This window comes from Phocoena sinus, chromosome 17 (genome assembly GCF_008692025.1).
Source record: "Phocoena sinus isolate mPhoSin1 chromosome 17, mPhoSin1.pri, whole genome shotgun sequence".
In the NCBI taxonomy this organism is placed as follows: domain Eukaryota; kingdom Metazoa; phylum Chordata; class Mammalia; order Artiodactyla; family Phocoenidae; genus Phocoena; species Phocoena sinus.
The window spans coordinates 40,253,123-40,269,926 of NC_045779.1; the positions used below are offsets into that span (position 1 = coordinate 40,253,123).

The window sequence follows — 16,804 nt, forward strand, 5'->3', positions numbered from 1 at the left end:
CCTTCCCTCTGCTCCGTTCCTTTGCTTCTCGCCAGACCCGGCCCCGGCGTCCAGCCGCCTTCTCGCTGCGGCTCGTCACCTCCGGGGTCCCAGCCTCCACGGGCCGGGGCCGCCGCCGCCGCCGCAGGACGGGGAGGCGGGCCATGGCGTCCTGCGTGGGGAGCCGGACCCTGAGCAAAGATGATGTGAACTACAAGATGCATTTCCGGATGATCAACGAGCAGCAAGTGGAGGACATCACCATCGACTTCTTCTACCGGCCGCACACCATCACTCTGCTCAGCTTCACCATCGTCAGCCTCATGTACTTTGCCTTCACCAGGTGAGGCGGGCCGGGCTGCGCTGGGGGCGCGCCTTTGGGCGAAGGGAAGGGGCGGATGGAGGCCGTGGCGGGGAGCATGGCCGGGTGAGGAAGTGGGCTGATTGCTCCACGCACACGTTTTTCCACCGGCGGGTATGTCACTTAGCGCACCCAGCTTCCTTCCCGACAGCTCCTCTGGACCGGCGTTCGTCCCTATCCTCCAACCCAGCCCCATCCCCACTCCCATCGCCACCGCCACCCGTCTCCATACCACCTTTCCCCATACAGCGCCTCGGGCCACATCAGGAACACTCGTGGGTCACCTAGCACGATCTCCTCCCCCGCCCTTCTCCCGCGGCTCTCAGCGTCGCTCCCCACACACATCACGACACGGGCCCCCTCCTCTCCGGCCTCCGTCCCTGCCTAGCACACCGCGTGAATCATCGGGTATGCACCACTTTCAGCACATACCTCTTCACACTGAAAACACCCCTGCCTTCCACGCACCATACACAGGCCCAGGACACAACTCAGACCCCTTCCCGCGGAACTCCTCCAGTGTTCGGCACTACCCGCGTGCACAAAATGCACACGTGCGGTGCACTCCAGTCTGTATGCATGGCACGCAAATCATCTCGCGGAACCCTTCCCCCAGCCTCAAACACCTCTGTCTATACCACAACAGAAACTGCGGCGTGGACACACACATAACAGCGGACATTCCAGCACTGCCACACAGACACGAACCCACCACACATCACACAGCGCACGCTCTGTTCTGTTCATCACCTAACATACATGCTGAAATGAGACATTGTCAGGCCATTGTAGCAGTGCCTGGTGCATCATAAATGCTATGGAAAGTATTAAATAAAACGCACAAACCTCACACACTGTAGCAGAACTCTCATATCCCCCTGAAAACACACACACACTCAAAGCACTTCTAATATATACCTGTGCATAGGAGTTAACCCTGCCCAACTTTTGTCAGCCCAGAGCTTATAACTCTACCTCACTGAACATGTGGCCCTTCAACCCCAAGCCAGGGAACTGATTCATGCCTAAATGACAGGCACACCTTGGGTCCTACTTATAAGGATTTATGTTTTCTGAATGAACCTCTTTAAAGAAAGAAAAGGTGTGCCTATACCATGCTTAAAAGACCAACCCAGAGAACTGGAGTTTGGGAGCCTCACTGTTGGTCTCAAGAGTATTCGCGTGACCTTGGTTAAGTTATTTAACCTTTCTCTGAGACTCAGGATCACTTCTAAAATGGGGATAAAATATGTACTTACCTCATATGGAGTTATAAGGATTAAATGAATATGTGTGAATGCACTTAGCAGAGTACTTGGCACGTGATGAATAATTAATGTCAGTTACTTCTCTCCTAGTATATTTATCCAACAATCAATGGTTCTCAGCCCAGATCCGCAGAAACTGTGCAGGGTTATATTCGGTGGCCACAAGCATTGAGGGAACTTCTGGTATTTAGTGGGTGGGGGTTATAAATGTTTATAACGCAAGGGACAGCATTGTACGACAAAGAGTTGTCCCTTACACACAGGCACACATAGGCACCTACACACTTGTATACACACAAGTGCCAATGGTGTCTCCCTTGAGAACCAATGCACTTTTTCAGATTTTCATAAAACTGATAATGTCCTCCTACATCACACTTGTTCCTTATCTCCACAATGCATTTGACTCTTATTTTGTCAGTGTTTATCTATTTGCATGACTCTTATCTAAAGCCATAAAGCATATAAACAGTTACTCTTAATAATTGAGGGAAACAGCTACAATTGTAAAATATTCTGCTAACGCTCTACAGCGGGGTAAGACCAGATCTTTCCACAGTATCCAACCAAGAACAAATTTCTAGCTTTGCAGAGAAATCAGTCTTGTCCCTATTTATGGTTGCCCTCAAATACTCATCATGTCATCTGATTTTACCAGCTAGTGGCTGTGTGGCCGCTTAGTTTTGCTAAACCTCAGTTTCCTTATCTGTATGTAAAGTGAAAATATCTAGTAATACCTGATAGGATTTTGTTATAAGGGCTCAATTCATTTTTTTAGATAATGTGTATTTAGCTCAATGCATGACAAATAGTAGGTGCTCAGTAAACCTCAGCTATTGTTATTATTACATCATTTCATTGTATGCTAATGCCTTCTAAATAATGTTTGTCATTGAGTGAGAGTGTGGTGTGCTCTATAATTAAGAAAAAGGATAAAGACTTTGGGAAAATGGACAGTGCTTTGCTTGGATAACATGCATCCCTGTTTCATATTAACTTCAGTTTCACTTCATCTCATGTGGGCTGGCAAGAGATGGAATTAGTGCAGGAGTTTCTTTGGAACTTAGAAAAGTAATTATGGTATTTTATTTTAAATAATGAGAAGCAAGAATGAGCAGTTTGTTTCAAACTTTTATCTTTAATATTACTCTAGGCCCTTTCAGAACAGACCTCTCTTCCTCTTTTCTAATACAGAAAGTCACATCCTTCTGGAATTTCCCTTTTACTGCATATTATGCCAAAGCATTCAATAAATTACAGCAGTGAAACTATAAGGAATGAATATGAATTTTAACAGCTTGTCAAACGTAATAGAAAAGGCATAATCTGAACCTCAGTCTATGGCCTTTTCCAAAAATGATAATAATTTTACTTCTTCCACTAATTTCAAACAGACAGAAGTCACATATTAAAGAACTACTTAATAACAAGTTTCATGTTATAGGAAATCATAAGCACCATTAGTACAATTAGTACTTACTGTGTCTTCCTCATTTTTTGTAATGATTTGTGACCCTTTAAACTGAGACATTACAGTGATAGCTCTGTCTTCTTCCGTAAAGACTGAAAGTAATTACTTCTTAAAGTTTGTTTTTCAAAGACTAGTAGTTGAAGAGAGTCAGCGATAGAGTACTTTCGGGGTGTCAGGTTACCCGTATGTGTGAAACAGTACCTGGGTCATGTCACATGCTGCAGAGACACAGCAAGAATTTAGGATTGGCAAGGATTAGATGCCTCTCACAGAAGTCTGAGACAAGTTTGGACTTATCAAGCAGTTCTTTTGTTAAAGAACAACTAGGCCAACTCACTGTTAAATCATAGTGTTTAAACCTACAGTCCCCATCACTAACAATAAAGCCAGATGTTACTGAATCATTCCCCCTAAGATTGGAAAAGCTCACTTTACCACATTTTAGGATAAGTATTTTTAGAAATTAAATGCTTTGGCCTATGCCTTATAAGTTTGTTCGGCCAAAGTAGGGCAAGGAGAGCCTTTCCCTCAGGCTCAGAGTGCCTCATATTTACGCTGCTTTCGTAGGTTGGTAAACTTGGAAATGTTGAACGGCCTTACTTTCAAAAACTCAGGCTTTAGATTTGAAAACACCAAAATTTACGAGATCACATTCGTTGCAGCTCACTGTCTCCTTAAGAGGCACCTGGCAGTAAAACAGTGGTGTCAGTCTCTCTGGTGACACTTGTCCAGCAAAAGTCATCACTTACCCAGAAGAGATTGCCTTCCTGCAGCTTCCTGCACCTAAGGGATCATCTGCTTACGTATGGTTTCTCCTTGATATGGGACTGAGGAAGTGGATGAGGGCAGGGAAATGGACAGACTTTTGATTGATTGATTTTTATTTGTTTGTGATACTGGTTTTTTACTTCATTTCCTTTAGTGGCTTTGGAGCTCCAGCTCTTCATCTTATCACGGAGCCATAGTTCCACCTTCTGTGTGTCTTCCCTCCTGGATGGCTGCCAGCCTTCCTGTTCTTTCCCTCTAGACCATATCAATTCCCATTAGAAAATAACTCCTGACCCTGCTGATTCAGTTGTCTTGAGCCTGTTTCCTTTATGTACATCATGTTCTTTCTCTCCCAATAACAGAAGGCCTGGCTGTCCTTGTTCCAGGACACCAGCAATGTTAAATGATCCTCCATTTCGGCTGTGTACTGGGGCTACACCAGCCTTGGAGGTGAAGCAGCTCACTGTGTTAGGTGGTGCCATCTAAAGAGGTTCCAGTTAACAGCCATCATAACATTTGTCTTCCTCACTTCCTATTTGAATCATATTTTTTACTGGATTTAAATAAGCACCTTCTAGGGATTCCCAGGCAGTCCAGTGGTTAAGACTCCGCGCTTCCACTGCAGGGGGCGCGGGTTCGATCCCTGGCCGGAGAATTAAGATCCCGCCTGCCCCGTGGTGCGGCCATAAATAAACAAGCACTTTTTAATTATCCTCTCTTATCCTTATTTCTGCTGTTTTATGTCCTTAATAAGATTATACGTTTATTGAAGGAGAAAATGTGTCATATTTCTTTGGGGTCTTCTGTAGTAAATAAGCATCTGAGTGACTCAAACATTTATTTGGTTTAGATGATGCTTACCTCAGAGAATTTACATGCCTAGTATTGCTGCCTAGTGTTTAGCATTTTAGGTATAATTCTATTACCAAGTGTAATATAGTTTATCTTGTGATATAATCCCTCTAGCCCCAGATTTCTATAGGGGAGTTATCAGCGTTTTAGTCTCAACAAATCTGGAAGCCAGGGACTCGTCCTGGCAGCTAGGACTGCTTTCCTGAGCCCTAGGTCCTGGCATCACATTTAATTTAGTTCAACAGTCTGCACTCCGCCCATCCCAGGTCTCCGCCATCCTGGAGTTCATCTAGTTTATCTTCACCAGGTCCAGTTGGGCCTTAGTAGCTTTCAGAGCTGTCCTCCTCTGCCCATGCCCAGGCTTTGGCTCAGCAAACCCTCTGCTCTCTGGGATAGACACTCTCAGGCCTTGACTCCATTTCCCTCCAGTCCATCCTCCACACTGCTTTCCTCATGACCTTTTGAAATCGAGATCGTGATCTCATCCATCCCTTGCTTACACTCTTTCCCTGGATCCCCATCACCTATAGCACGTTGCTGGACCGTAATGCCAGGATGGCACCTCTCTCTGACTGGAGAACACCTCCTGCCTACCCGTGAGCCCATGGCATTCCTGGCAATGCACCTGGATGGTCCCCCTCCAGACACCTTTCTTGATTGGTCCAGGAAGCTCAGAGGCAGAAATGTTTATATACTTCTAAACATTTTTTTTATTATTGTATCTCTCCTGTTTTAGTATTTGTTTCTGTATCAATTTCTTGAGGCCAGATATCTCAATCATCACAGAATACACACCCAGTAAATGCTAAATGAATCAAATATAAAAAAATCATTTATACAATATGAACTTTCAAAAACTATCACTCTTCTCTTTTAGTTGACATGTCAGCTATAATTCTTAAAAAGAATCCTAACTTTTTATAAAATGAAACGAATGTAGTCTTCAAAGATAATACCAAAGCTAGTTAACATCGGTCCACCTTGTAACCTGGGGCTGAGTTTTCCATTGGGAGAGAGGATCCTTAACAGTGACTAGCCTCATAAACACGAGCCTACCGGTGTGTCTCAGTTTCAAGGATTGCTGTTAAAGAGATGGAAAGGAGAAGATAGGAGGGGGAGAGGGGACAATCAACTTTGCAGCCTTAGGAGTCAGGATAGAGTTCTTACCTTCCTGGCCCCAGGGAGACAGCCTTGTCTAAAAATTGTCTGTGAGTGGATGGAGTTTGTTTTCCCGGTCTCCTTGCCCACTGCCTGTAGCCTGTTGTTCAAGTTTAAGAATCTGAGTCCAAAGCTCCTTGAGTTCAAACCTTTGTTAAAAAAAACTCAGGGCTTTCCTTATACTTGTCCTGCTTTTAGGGTTCTCTCCTGGGTAGTTACCTATACTCAAACAGGGGTGACAGAAGGAGTTGAGATGTTTGAGTACTTGATTGGTCAGCACTGGGGCAGGAAGGTGCAGTGGAGCCTGTGGACCCAGGCCGTGACTCCCCCTCACATTACCTGGGTCTCGGGCCCGCTCAGCCCCCGTCTCTTGCTCTTTCTGGCACCCACCACATTGAGAAGGCCTGCTCCGTGCCAAGCATTGTGCTGGGCACTCTGGGTGATACAGTGGGTGAATGAGATGGGGCCTGAAATTACAATTTTATTCTAATCCATTCAGTATTTTCACCGAGTATGGTCAGGGCTACCCCAGCGTGCTTCTGGAGCTCCTCCTAAGTTTAGCAGAACTTCGGGGAAAAGGACTCTGCCTCCCTAAGCTTGTCGGTATCATACCGGTAAGGGTAGCAGTCTTGACCTAGAGCCAGCATTCCAGAAGCCCTGGCACCTGCTTCACTCTGCCTCTATTTGTTGTAACTGTGGACAAGACAAAGCAAGAGCTTTATTTTCTTCATCCTTCCAGTGGAGATAATACTCCCCCACAGAACTGTGGAGCAGTTCAGTCAAATGCCAGAAAGGCCTTTGGAAAGTTCAGAGCCCCAGAGACCGAGGCGCTTGTTATTAGAGCCTCAGAGGACCTAGGAAAGAGGTCAGGGCGCTGCCACGGCATCACAGTTGAAAGCTTGAAGTCCTTTTCTTTTTTGTTGCTGTAAAGTAAAATGTCTTATTTGAGCAAGAATCCTGACGCCAGGAAAAGTCAGGATGGGGGACTGGCAGCCCTGACTGCAGGTTCTGAGCTCCCCTGGGAAGTGAGAACTACATTGTCCCCTCAGAGCCTGAGGAGATGGTAACAGCCCCACGAACAGGGGCCAGTCTTGTGTGAACAATCGAGGTGGTTTTTTGGGTTTGGGGGTGTCTTATCAGGTTAATCAGAGACAGTGCCAGCGAATTGAAAACTTTTCTCTGAGGCCAAAGCTATACTAAGATAATAATTTGATTTTTATGTCTTATTGTGCTTTTCATCATGATTCTCTCAAGAATCAGGACCAAGTTTGTTCATCTTTGTCCCCAGCGATAGGTGTCAGCTAGCTGAGGGAATGGGTGGACAGACATTGTAAACTAATAACTGACAGGCCCTCTGTGCCAGGCACTGTTCTAAGTCCATCGCACGTGTTGAGTTATTTTATCCTCACAACAACCCTGTGAGGTAGAACTATTATTACCCTTTGATATACTGAGGAGGAAACCAAGGCACAGAGAGGTTGAGTAATCTACCCAAGGTCACACAGGCTGATAAGTGTGAAGTCAGAATTCTGGTCCACGCCGTCTGGCCACAAGCCTGTCTTCCTTGTCACTGCACCAGACAGCCTCCTAAAGGGGGAAAAACTTAGACTTTGGAGTCAGTAAAATGCAGATTATGATCATTTCCCCCCTTTGAGGATGTTAGGAAGATTAAGAGAGCTAACATGCAAAGCAGCTAGCTAGCTTTCTGAGTGCGGCACAGATCTAGTGGATGTCCAGAGATAAACCCTTCTTGTCCTCTAATTGAGGGTCTCTGGAGTCAGTAGTGTGGTCTTTGGGGCCTTTGCAGCCAAGTTGCTTTTCATGGTTAACTATGGAAAATGTCTGTGTCCCTCGGCATATGGTTAAGTCTCCGGATTACTGGGAGCTGAGAAAGAAGAGGCCACACCAGAGCTTACGGAACGGCCCTGTGTGGTCAGCTTGTCAGGAGGCCGGTGACGTGGGCAGCCTCCTCAGTCATGCATTCCATTCTTTCTGCGCGCCCACTTCTTGTAGGGACTGTGCTGGATGCCGAGGGTACACCCTCTCTACTCTCAGGAAAGCCAGAGGGTGTATCTGGGGCTGCTAGTCTGATAGGACTCAAGATTTCTTCTTTAGCTCACCTGCCTAGCCTTCAATCTTTGATCACAGGAGTTTGATCTTCCTGTACTGTATATTTTCAGTTTTGCCAAAGATCTTGCCGTCCATCTTCGATACTTTTTGTTTTTCTAATTAAGCAAATATAAAACGGCCAACTTTTCAGACTCGCTGCTGTTCTATTCAGGTTTAATTGGCCTTTTTTTTTACTTCTGAAACTAGGCCATTCTTTTGATCCTGTCTTTCTAATAAATGGCTCAAAATTTACAAAATTGCAGTTTCATTGTTTTATCACTGATCTCAAGTTCTTACAAATTTAATGTTGATGTATAATTGACTTTTTTGAAACGTAACATACCTACATTGCTTAAAATCCAAGGTACCCCAAAGGGTATGTAGTGAAAAGTCTCGCCCCACTCTTCTTTTATCCTCTTTGGAGAAAACCAGTGTCACCATACCTTGGATGGATTTCCAGAGACATGCTATGCAGCCATGAGCAGAAGTTACAAGTTATATATACATATACACGCTCTCTTTTTTGCATAGAAAGTTGCTTACTATACTCACTGTTCTGCAAATTGCTTTGTTTACTTCATGATCTCTTAATTTATTCTGTATCAGTTAATTAATTAAAAGCTTCATTCTTTTTACAGCTGCCTAGTACTCCATTTTGAGACGGAACCATAATTTATTTAATCAGTCCCTTTTCGGTAGACATTTAGTTGTTTCCAAGTTTTGCTAATACATATAATGCCACAGTGAACAACCTTGTACATATGTCATTTTTGCATAAACGAAGGTATATCTGTGAGATACATTGTCATACATGGAATTGCTGGGTCACAGGGTATATGCATTTATAAATTAGTAATGTTGCCAAATGGCACTCCATAAAGGTGGTATGTGAGAATGCCTGTTTATCTATTTCTGCATAGCCTCACCGGCTCAGTCATTAAATTTTTACCTTTCCATAAGGTAGATAAAAATGGTCTCTTTGTGTTGTTTCCATTTCCCCATCTCTTACCATGAACAAGGTTGAGCATCTTTTTTCTTCACTTGCCTGAGAGCCAATGGATTTTTCTGCTCTGTGAACTGTCCCTTCATATCTTTTGTCCATTTTTCTATTTGCTTTTCTTTGTCCATTTGTTCTTTCTGTTAATTGATTTGGGGGGAGAGCTTTGTAATTAGGGGAATTAACCCTTTGCCTTCACATGAGTTGCAGATATTTTTTCCAAGTTTATGATTTTGTTACTGATTTCCTTGCCATGCAGATTTGTCAGCCTTCTCCTTTATGACTTCGGAGGTTTGTATCGTACTTTCGAAAGGCCTTCCCCACTCTGAGATTGTTGTGTTTTGTTTGGGGGTTTTGGGTTTTTTTTTTTTTAATTCTCCCATCATTTCTTCTAGAATTTTGTTTTGGTTTTACTTTTAGTTTCTTGAATCATCCAGAACATATTTTGGTATAAGTTGTGAGTTATGGGACTCCATCTTCTTTTCCTAGGCCACGTTTATTCATTTTAGCCTTGCTTTTATTTTGTAACTTACGAATTGCACGCCCTGTGAAGCCCTCTTACGCCATCCCTGTGCATCTACCATGAGTCAGGCTGATTTAGGATGACAGATAAGTTTTCATGTGGCAGTTTGGCAAAGAGGAAAGTTCATCATCTTCAGAGTCTAGCAGGCCTGGTTTTGAATGCTGGCTCTGTAACTTCTTACCTCCACAATCTTGGGCAAGTTACTAAACCTATCTGAGCCTTGGTTACCTCAGATGGTTGATAAGAGCCCAGTGGGTTGTGACAATTAGAGATAATGTCTAGAAACTGCCTGTTCAGTGCCTGGCACACAGTAGACACTTGATAAACAGGAGCTATTATCGTTGCTGTCATTATTAGCAATATCAGTAGTGTGATTTGGTCTGAATGAGGACATTGTGTTCCTACCCTCACTGTGTGCAGCCATCCTTCAGTAAAAGTTCCTGAAAGTTGGATATGGGGCTTCTCTGCATAAGCCGGAGGGCATGGCAAGTGCCCTGGTAATGGTCGGGCTGGCATTTTAGGTTGCATTCATGACGTCTGGGCAGGTGTTTAATTATTAGTTAATTATTAGTAATTATTAGTATGTCCATTAAAATAAGATTGTACTTTTTAATGCACTTCCTTCCTGCAGAAGGAAGTCTGTCTGATTCTGTAGTTTGGTTTTGTAATCAGATCTCTGAAGTTAACAGCCAAGCATTATTTGTCCAGCATTAGTTTAGGGTTACTTGGCCATAGGATGATCTAGGAAACGTTTAAGATCTGTATGATCTCTTATTTCAGAACCTTACGTTCAATCCTGTCATAAGTCTGGAAATCATTTCATTGGGTGCAGAAACTGGCATCTAAGTTAACTTCTGCTTTTAAACCAACACCCCAGGACCCAGTCCTTAACTAGGTAATTCATTATTGTTTCATTCCATACCTTTTCATGTGTGTATTCTGACGCTCTAGAACTTCTTTCTACGCAAAATCGGTTTTCTTCTAAGATTTTTTTTCACCTGTCTCTTTTCCTTTAGTAATATTTAATCTTAATTTAATATTTGTCTTTTGAAAACTGTTTCACTACAGTCCTTCTGTAGATAAACCCAGCTTCTTTTATAATTTTAAGATTTATTGCTACCAGTCTCATCATCTCTAAACTATCTGCTTCCATTCTGTTTCATCTCATATCTTCTGTCTACTCATCCTGCGTCTTTCGAAACTGAAACACTGAACTTCCCTCTCCCAAGCTTCTCAATAGTTATTAATACTTCAGAAAATTTTACTGTCATGTATTTCCATTTTCCCACTTTTGTTTGCTTCTCTGAGCCCCAGATATGTTACTAGAATCTTCTTTTTTGTTGCAAACTGTCAAAACCTAAATTCTTCACCATCAATGTTAAGAAAATTTCCATTTGGGAAATTTTACTTCATTTTAAAACAGTAAATTTTCTTCCATAATCAATAATCAGTCCAGAAATATATTGAGGGCCTATTAATGAATAATTCCCTGCCATTAGGAGTTTACTTTCTACAGAGGAGATAGACAACATATAAACCAACAAATGTAATCATTTCAGTTACTGGGGTTATAGAGGAGTTAAACACAGTAATACATTAGAAATGACCAGGCAGGAGAGCGGGGAAGCTTATCTCCTATTCACAGTTCTTTTGCTTCTGCTCTGAGTTTAAATCTTGTATTTTGTTTTCTCTTAATTTTTCTTTCTTTTTTTTTATTAATTTTTATTGGAATATAGTTGCTTTACAATGTTGTGTTAGTTTCTTGCCATACAGCAAAGTGAACCAGTCGTATTCATACTCTCTTAATTTTTCTTTTAACATTTTTTACTGCTGCTTTCTGATTATGTCACGCTGCCCCATTTTTATTCATCCCTTAGATAGCCAACTGCCCATATTTGACAAGTGACTGCATAATCTCATTGCATTATACCCTTATTCCTTATAATCTTATGCTTCCTTTCTGATTCCTGAACAGTTTTTCTGCCACAGTCTGTGTAGTAAAGGTCATCTTTAGTTAGTCTTAAAACCAAAAGGTATTTCTCCAAAATAAACCTTACCTTTTGACAGCCTGGGTATTTTTAATTTTTTTTAGAGAACTGTGACTCTCAAATGCTTGTCTGAGCAGAATGTGTGTTGGGATGTGAGGTTGCCAGTTGCCTTCCTCGCCAGAACTGGACTTGACTATGACACTATTATTTTAGGAAATGATAGTGAGTAGTAAATAGTGTGTGTAATGACTTAGCTCAGCAAAGTAAAGTTAGCAATCCCCCAGTTTTTAGAACATGGAACTCTTATTCCTTCTAGGCTGACTATTTAGATCCAAAAATGAATACTCAATGTTCCTTTTCTATTTTCAGGGATGACTCTGTCCCAGAAGACAACATCTGGAGGGGTATCCTCTCCGTAATTTTCTTCTTTCTTATCATCAGTGTACTAGCTTTCCCCAATGGTAAGTGATGTAACGTTTTATCGCATTTCTCCTGTGCATTGTGCCCTTGTTGGTATTTTTGAGATGCATGTCATCTGGAAGATGAAACTAGAGGGTGGAATAAAAAAAGACTCTTGAGTGTTGTGTGGTGGTTAAGGGCACAGGCTCTGGAGACAGACTGCTCTTTCTGCCACTTCCGAGCTCTGTTCCTCTTTAAGCCATTTCTCTCTGAAATGGAGAGAAGTACAGTGGTAAGGGTTAACTGAATTAAAACAAGTAAAATACTCTGAACAGTGACTGACAAACTGTAAGCTCTCAATGAATGTCAACTATTGTTCTTGTTGCTGTGTTTGTTATTATCAGCCGAGTCATAAAATACTCGATTACTGTTCAGTTACTCCTTTTTTGCTAAGGACAGAGTCAGTGCTCTAAAGAGTATTACTTAAATCATTGTTGTCTTAACTGTAAACTTTGTTGGGATAAGAATTTTCATTATCAGGTTAAAAAAATTTTTACCGTGAAATTTTCCCCCATCATGATTATAGAGTGAGGCAAAAGCCTGGGTTTAAAAACTAATTTGGTATCTTGCCATACTTAAGATTCATACCTTTCCTCTGAATTGTCCCTTACGAGTTGCTTTATTTTTTCTTGTTCCCCTTTAGTACTTTCTCCCTGGAATATTCTCTATTCTCTACGAGTGATTTCTAAACGCTCACTTTTTATATCCTGTTTCTTTTATTTTTTTAAGTTTTTTTGTTGTTGTTTGTTTTTTTGATGTAGACCATTTTATAAAGTCTTTATTGAATTTGTTACAATATTGCTTCTTTCTGTCTTATGTTTTGGTTTTTTGGCTGTGAGGCATGCTCCCCAACCAGGGATCGAACCCACACTCCCTGCATTGGAAGGCGAAGTCTTAACCACTGGACCACCAGGGAAGTCCCTCCTGTTTCTTTTACACTTAGGATATTTTGTAACTGTTTCAGTCTTTTTTTATGAGTTACGCCCCATGGGCCCTGCTCAGGTTTTAAATATGATGATTTAAGATGTGCTTCTTCTCCATCCTCCCATCGTAGAATATAATGTGTAATATTATGAGCTCATTATGAACGTTACTGATTGTTGTCTGAAACTGTACTGTGGTGATAGGATTCTAATACCAATTCCAGTGTGTGTGGCGGTGGGTTGGTGTCCCTGCACCAACAAGCAAGTTGAACACCAGCTGGGTGTCCTACAGTGCTACTCGATTCTGACACTGTCTACCTGGAGATAGCATCAGATTCCACAGGTTAAGTCCCACAAGGCTGCTGCTGCCCCCGCTGCAGATGCCAATCCCAAGTCCAGGGTGTCACCTGTGCTTCTGACCGACCGGCTATAAATCCTCCTTGGGTTTCATTAATTTGTTAGAACAGCTCACAGGACTCAGGAAACCAGTTTGCTCACTAGATGACTGAGAATATTAATCAAAAGCCAGATGAAGAGATGCGTAGGGTAAAGTCTGTGGGAAGGGGCGAGCAGCGTCCATGCCCTCTCCAGGCACGTCACTCTCCCCAGATCTCCACGCGCTCACCAACACAGAAGCTTTCTAAACCCTATCCTTTCAGTTTCCTATGGAAGTTTCATTACGTTGGTATGATTGATTAAATCTTTGGCCATTGATTCAACCGCCAGCCCCTCCAGGCTCCCCAGAGCTCAGGGGGTGTGGGACTGAGGCTTCCTACCCTCTAATCCCATTGTTGGCTTCACTGACCCCCATCCTGAGCGGCTTCCCAAAAGTCACCTCATTAACATAAAAAAGACACTTCTCACTGTCATCACTTAGGAACTTCCAAGGAGTTTAGGATTCTGTTCCAGAAAGGGAACAAAGACCAAGTACTTACTTCTTATAAATCACAGTATCACACACGGCAAGTCCTTTAGGCCTTCCAAAACGTTGGCAATGGAATTTCATTCTGTATTTTTGTGGGTTCTGCTGGTAGCATAATGATCCAACCAGTAAAACCATGATTCTGAATCCTTCAGGGAATGGATTGTTCTAGATAGCCAAGTTATTTGGCAGCTGAATTTAGCTCTCTAACCACTCAAGCTTTTAGATGAAATTTCACCTTTATTTTATTTTTGTTATTATTATTATTTTTCTTTAGTGAAAACCTTTCAAGACATGAAAACCTCTGTCTTAGTATAGGCCTCTATAATAGGATACCGTAGACTGAGCGGCTTAAAACAGCAGAAGGTTCATTCTGTGGCAGAATTCTTCCCCAGCTGTGAACCTGTGAAATCAAGCAAGTTCCGTGCTTACAGAACACAGTCGTGGGCCAGGCACAGAGTAGGCATTCCCATTCCCAAAGGAAGAAACAGGAAAGAAGGAAGTGGTGACAAGCCCCAGGCAAGTCCAAAACGTAGGAAGGCAAACTCTAGGAGATCTCTCTCTAGGAGATCTCTCGAGAGTAATCCTCTTCGGCTTGATGCTCTGCCTTCCAGACCCACTGGAGCAGTAGTCTGCCTCCACAGCTTTCCCAGTGGGGGTCGAATCCCCAGGGCTCCGGTCCCCTGGCCCAACAGAGCCGGGTGTTGGTCTTGCCCTTTGAAACCAAGGTGGAGGCAGTCCTCCTCCCCTCCCCCCATGGCCCTGTGGTGGAAATGACAGCCCGGATGACCTCTGAGCCACCTTGGAGTCCTTCTTCCTATGTCTTAAAGGATAGCAAATGTTCACAGTCAGGTAGCTCTATGGTTTGGCCCTGTAGGGTCCAGGAGGTCCAACAGTCTTCAGCTTCAGGGTTAGAATTTCAACATACGAATTTTGGGGGGGACGCAGACCTTCAGTGCCCAGCACCTGCATACCTTATGCAGGTATGACCAACAGAGTTTGGCCTTGCCACAATGATGAAAGTTCTGATAATGAAAGTTCTGATTGGAGTATGAAGATAAAATATTCAAAATATAGACAGGTCATGGAATGAAGGGGGATTGGTCGCTATGGCATTCTCTTTCTAGGAAAAGTCCCCAGTGTTGAAAAGCTTTTCTAGCTATTTGCCAACTTTCTTTTTCCTACCACTTCCTTCACATAAAATCTCAGGGTTTTAGGTTTAGGGAGAGCTTAGACCTTATGGAGCCCATCCTTTCTTTCAAGGGTGCTGTGCTGTAGTGCAACTTAAGTGGCCACTTGGGGCATCAAGCCTCACACACACTGAGAATACCAGAGGCTATGGGTGGTCCCCCTGAGCTCTAGAACCTGGCCTTACAAAGATGGAGTAAGAATACAGCCCAGAAAAAGGAGATGGTGAGCTGCATCTCAGATTTGATACCAACACAAGGTCTATGGCCACCAGAGTCCCCAGGGAAGGTGAGTAGGTGACAGTTCAGGTAGTGGTCACCGTCTCCCCCCTCAGCCTTCTACCTTCCGTATCCTGTGAAGTTCTGCTGCTTACTTCCCGGCCATCACTTGATGCCATGAACATTATTTTTCTGTGCCCTCTATTCCTATTTCTCATCTTGTCTGTGCCCTACCATCCTTTTTTAAATTTTTGGTTTTAAATCAGTCAGTCAGAACATAGTACGTGTGCAGGAAACTGATCAATCCAAAGGTGTGTGTGTTCTTCAAGCCTCCAGCTTTCCTTGGCTGTGTGTTAACTGTTTCCTAGTTCTTCACAGCTTCAAAGGTTTCTTTTCTGCTTTTTGAAAAATTTAAACTTGCTATTTCTGAGAGCCATTTTGGAAGTTTGAGGATTCTCAGAGATCAGTCTCTCCATAGCCATGATTTTTTACAGATATCCCTTCTGTGGATCTTTGGCAGGAGCTGGGCTTTGGGGCTTCATTAGCAGCTATTTTTCTTAAGGTTCCAAAAGCCCTGAAGGTTGGGGGATTAAATCTGTTGGACATGACATTTTGCATGATTTCTGCTGATTTGTCCTCTTCTTCCTTCATGAAGACATCTAATCTTCAATATCCACTTACCTGGCTGAGTCTCTCATGATGGGACTGGGCTTTTGTTTTCCTCGTGGAAAGATAAAAGTTGTTTGTTTTATGCTTTTCTTATCCTGGCTGCCCGGACCTTGTGATACACACAAAGTGGGGAGGACCCACAGGGCTCATGTAGTTCAGTCTGCTCCGTTTATGGCCCAGGAAGCTGAACCCAAGGCCATCAGTCACCGCTGAGCTGCCACCCGGCCTCTGATGCCGGCCTGATGTTACGGCTCTGGCTCCCACACATTGCTGTACTCGGTGGAGTCCTGGCCTTTTCTCATATGAGGCCCATCATGAGGTGTTTCGTCTCTGTCTTCTACATGTTTCTATCTCCCTGTGCTGCTTCTTCTCTCTGTCAGTCTCTGGCTTTTCTTTTTCCCAGGAGCGCAGTCTTAGGGCCTGAGTTGGCCCGTGCCTAGTGTGCTTTGGACCTCACGCCCAGCGGCGGTGGTTGTGCCTTTGCTCCTCTGGAGCCCAAATGTCAGCCCACAGATTGAGCTGAACCTTCCGCCACCAAAATCAAGGGCTCAGATTTAGAAAAGGACAAAGTCCATTCAGCATTCTGTGCAGGAAGGATAAGGACGTTAGGGAAGCAGTGCTTGGAGGGACTGTCTTGCAGCCACGTGTACAAGGCAAACACAGTGTCAGCCTTGTTCTCTAAGGAGCCATTTGCTCACACTTTACATCAGATTAGTAAAACTGTAAGTTTTCCACATTAAAGAATGCTGTTATTGAATATTTTTTAAATTGGGGGTGGCCTTGGAGGGCACCGTAGATTTGATGGGGGAGCTGGCAGGCACTGGGAAAGGGTACTCCTGGGCATGTGGATGCCCCCCCCCCCCGCCCCAGCTGGCATTCAGACTACAGCCTTTTCAGGAGCCATGATGCTAGGTGGATGCTTCACCGAGTGGAACGGACACGACTCTTCTT

General features: G+C 43.4%; 1 protein-coding gene across 2 annotated transcripts in view; it reads left to right on the forward strand.

The window, feature by feature from the left end:
* Positions 1-10: 10 nt before the first annotated feature.
* PTDSS1 (phosphatidylserine synthase 1) overlaps positions 11-16,804 on the forward strand; it is a 67,062-nt gene continuing 50,268 nt past the window's right edge. For both annotated transcript variants that reach the window (XM_032609751.1, XM_032609752.1), the window contains exons 1-2: positions 11-322; positions 11,844-11,935. In XM_032609751.1, coding sequence (XP_032465642.1) covers positions 144-322; positions 11,844-11,935 — 271 coding nt within the window. In that variant the 5' untranslated portion in view covers positions 11-143. The remainder of the gene's footprint in view (positions 323-11,843; positions 11,936-16,804) is intronic.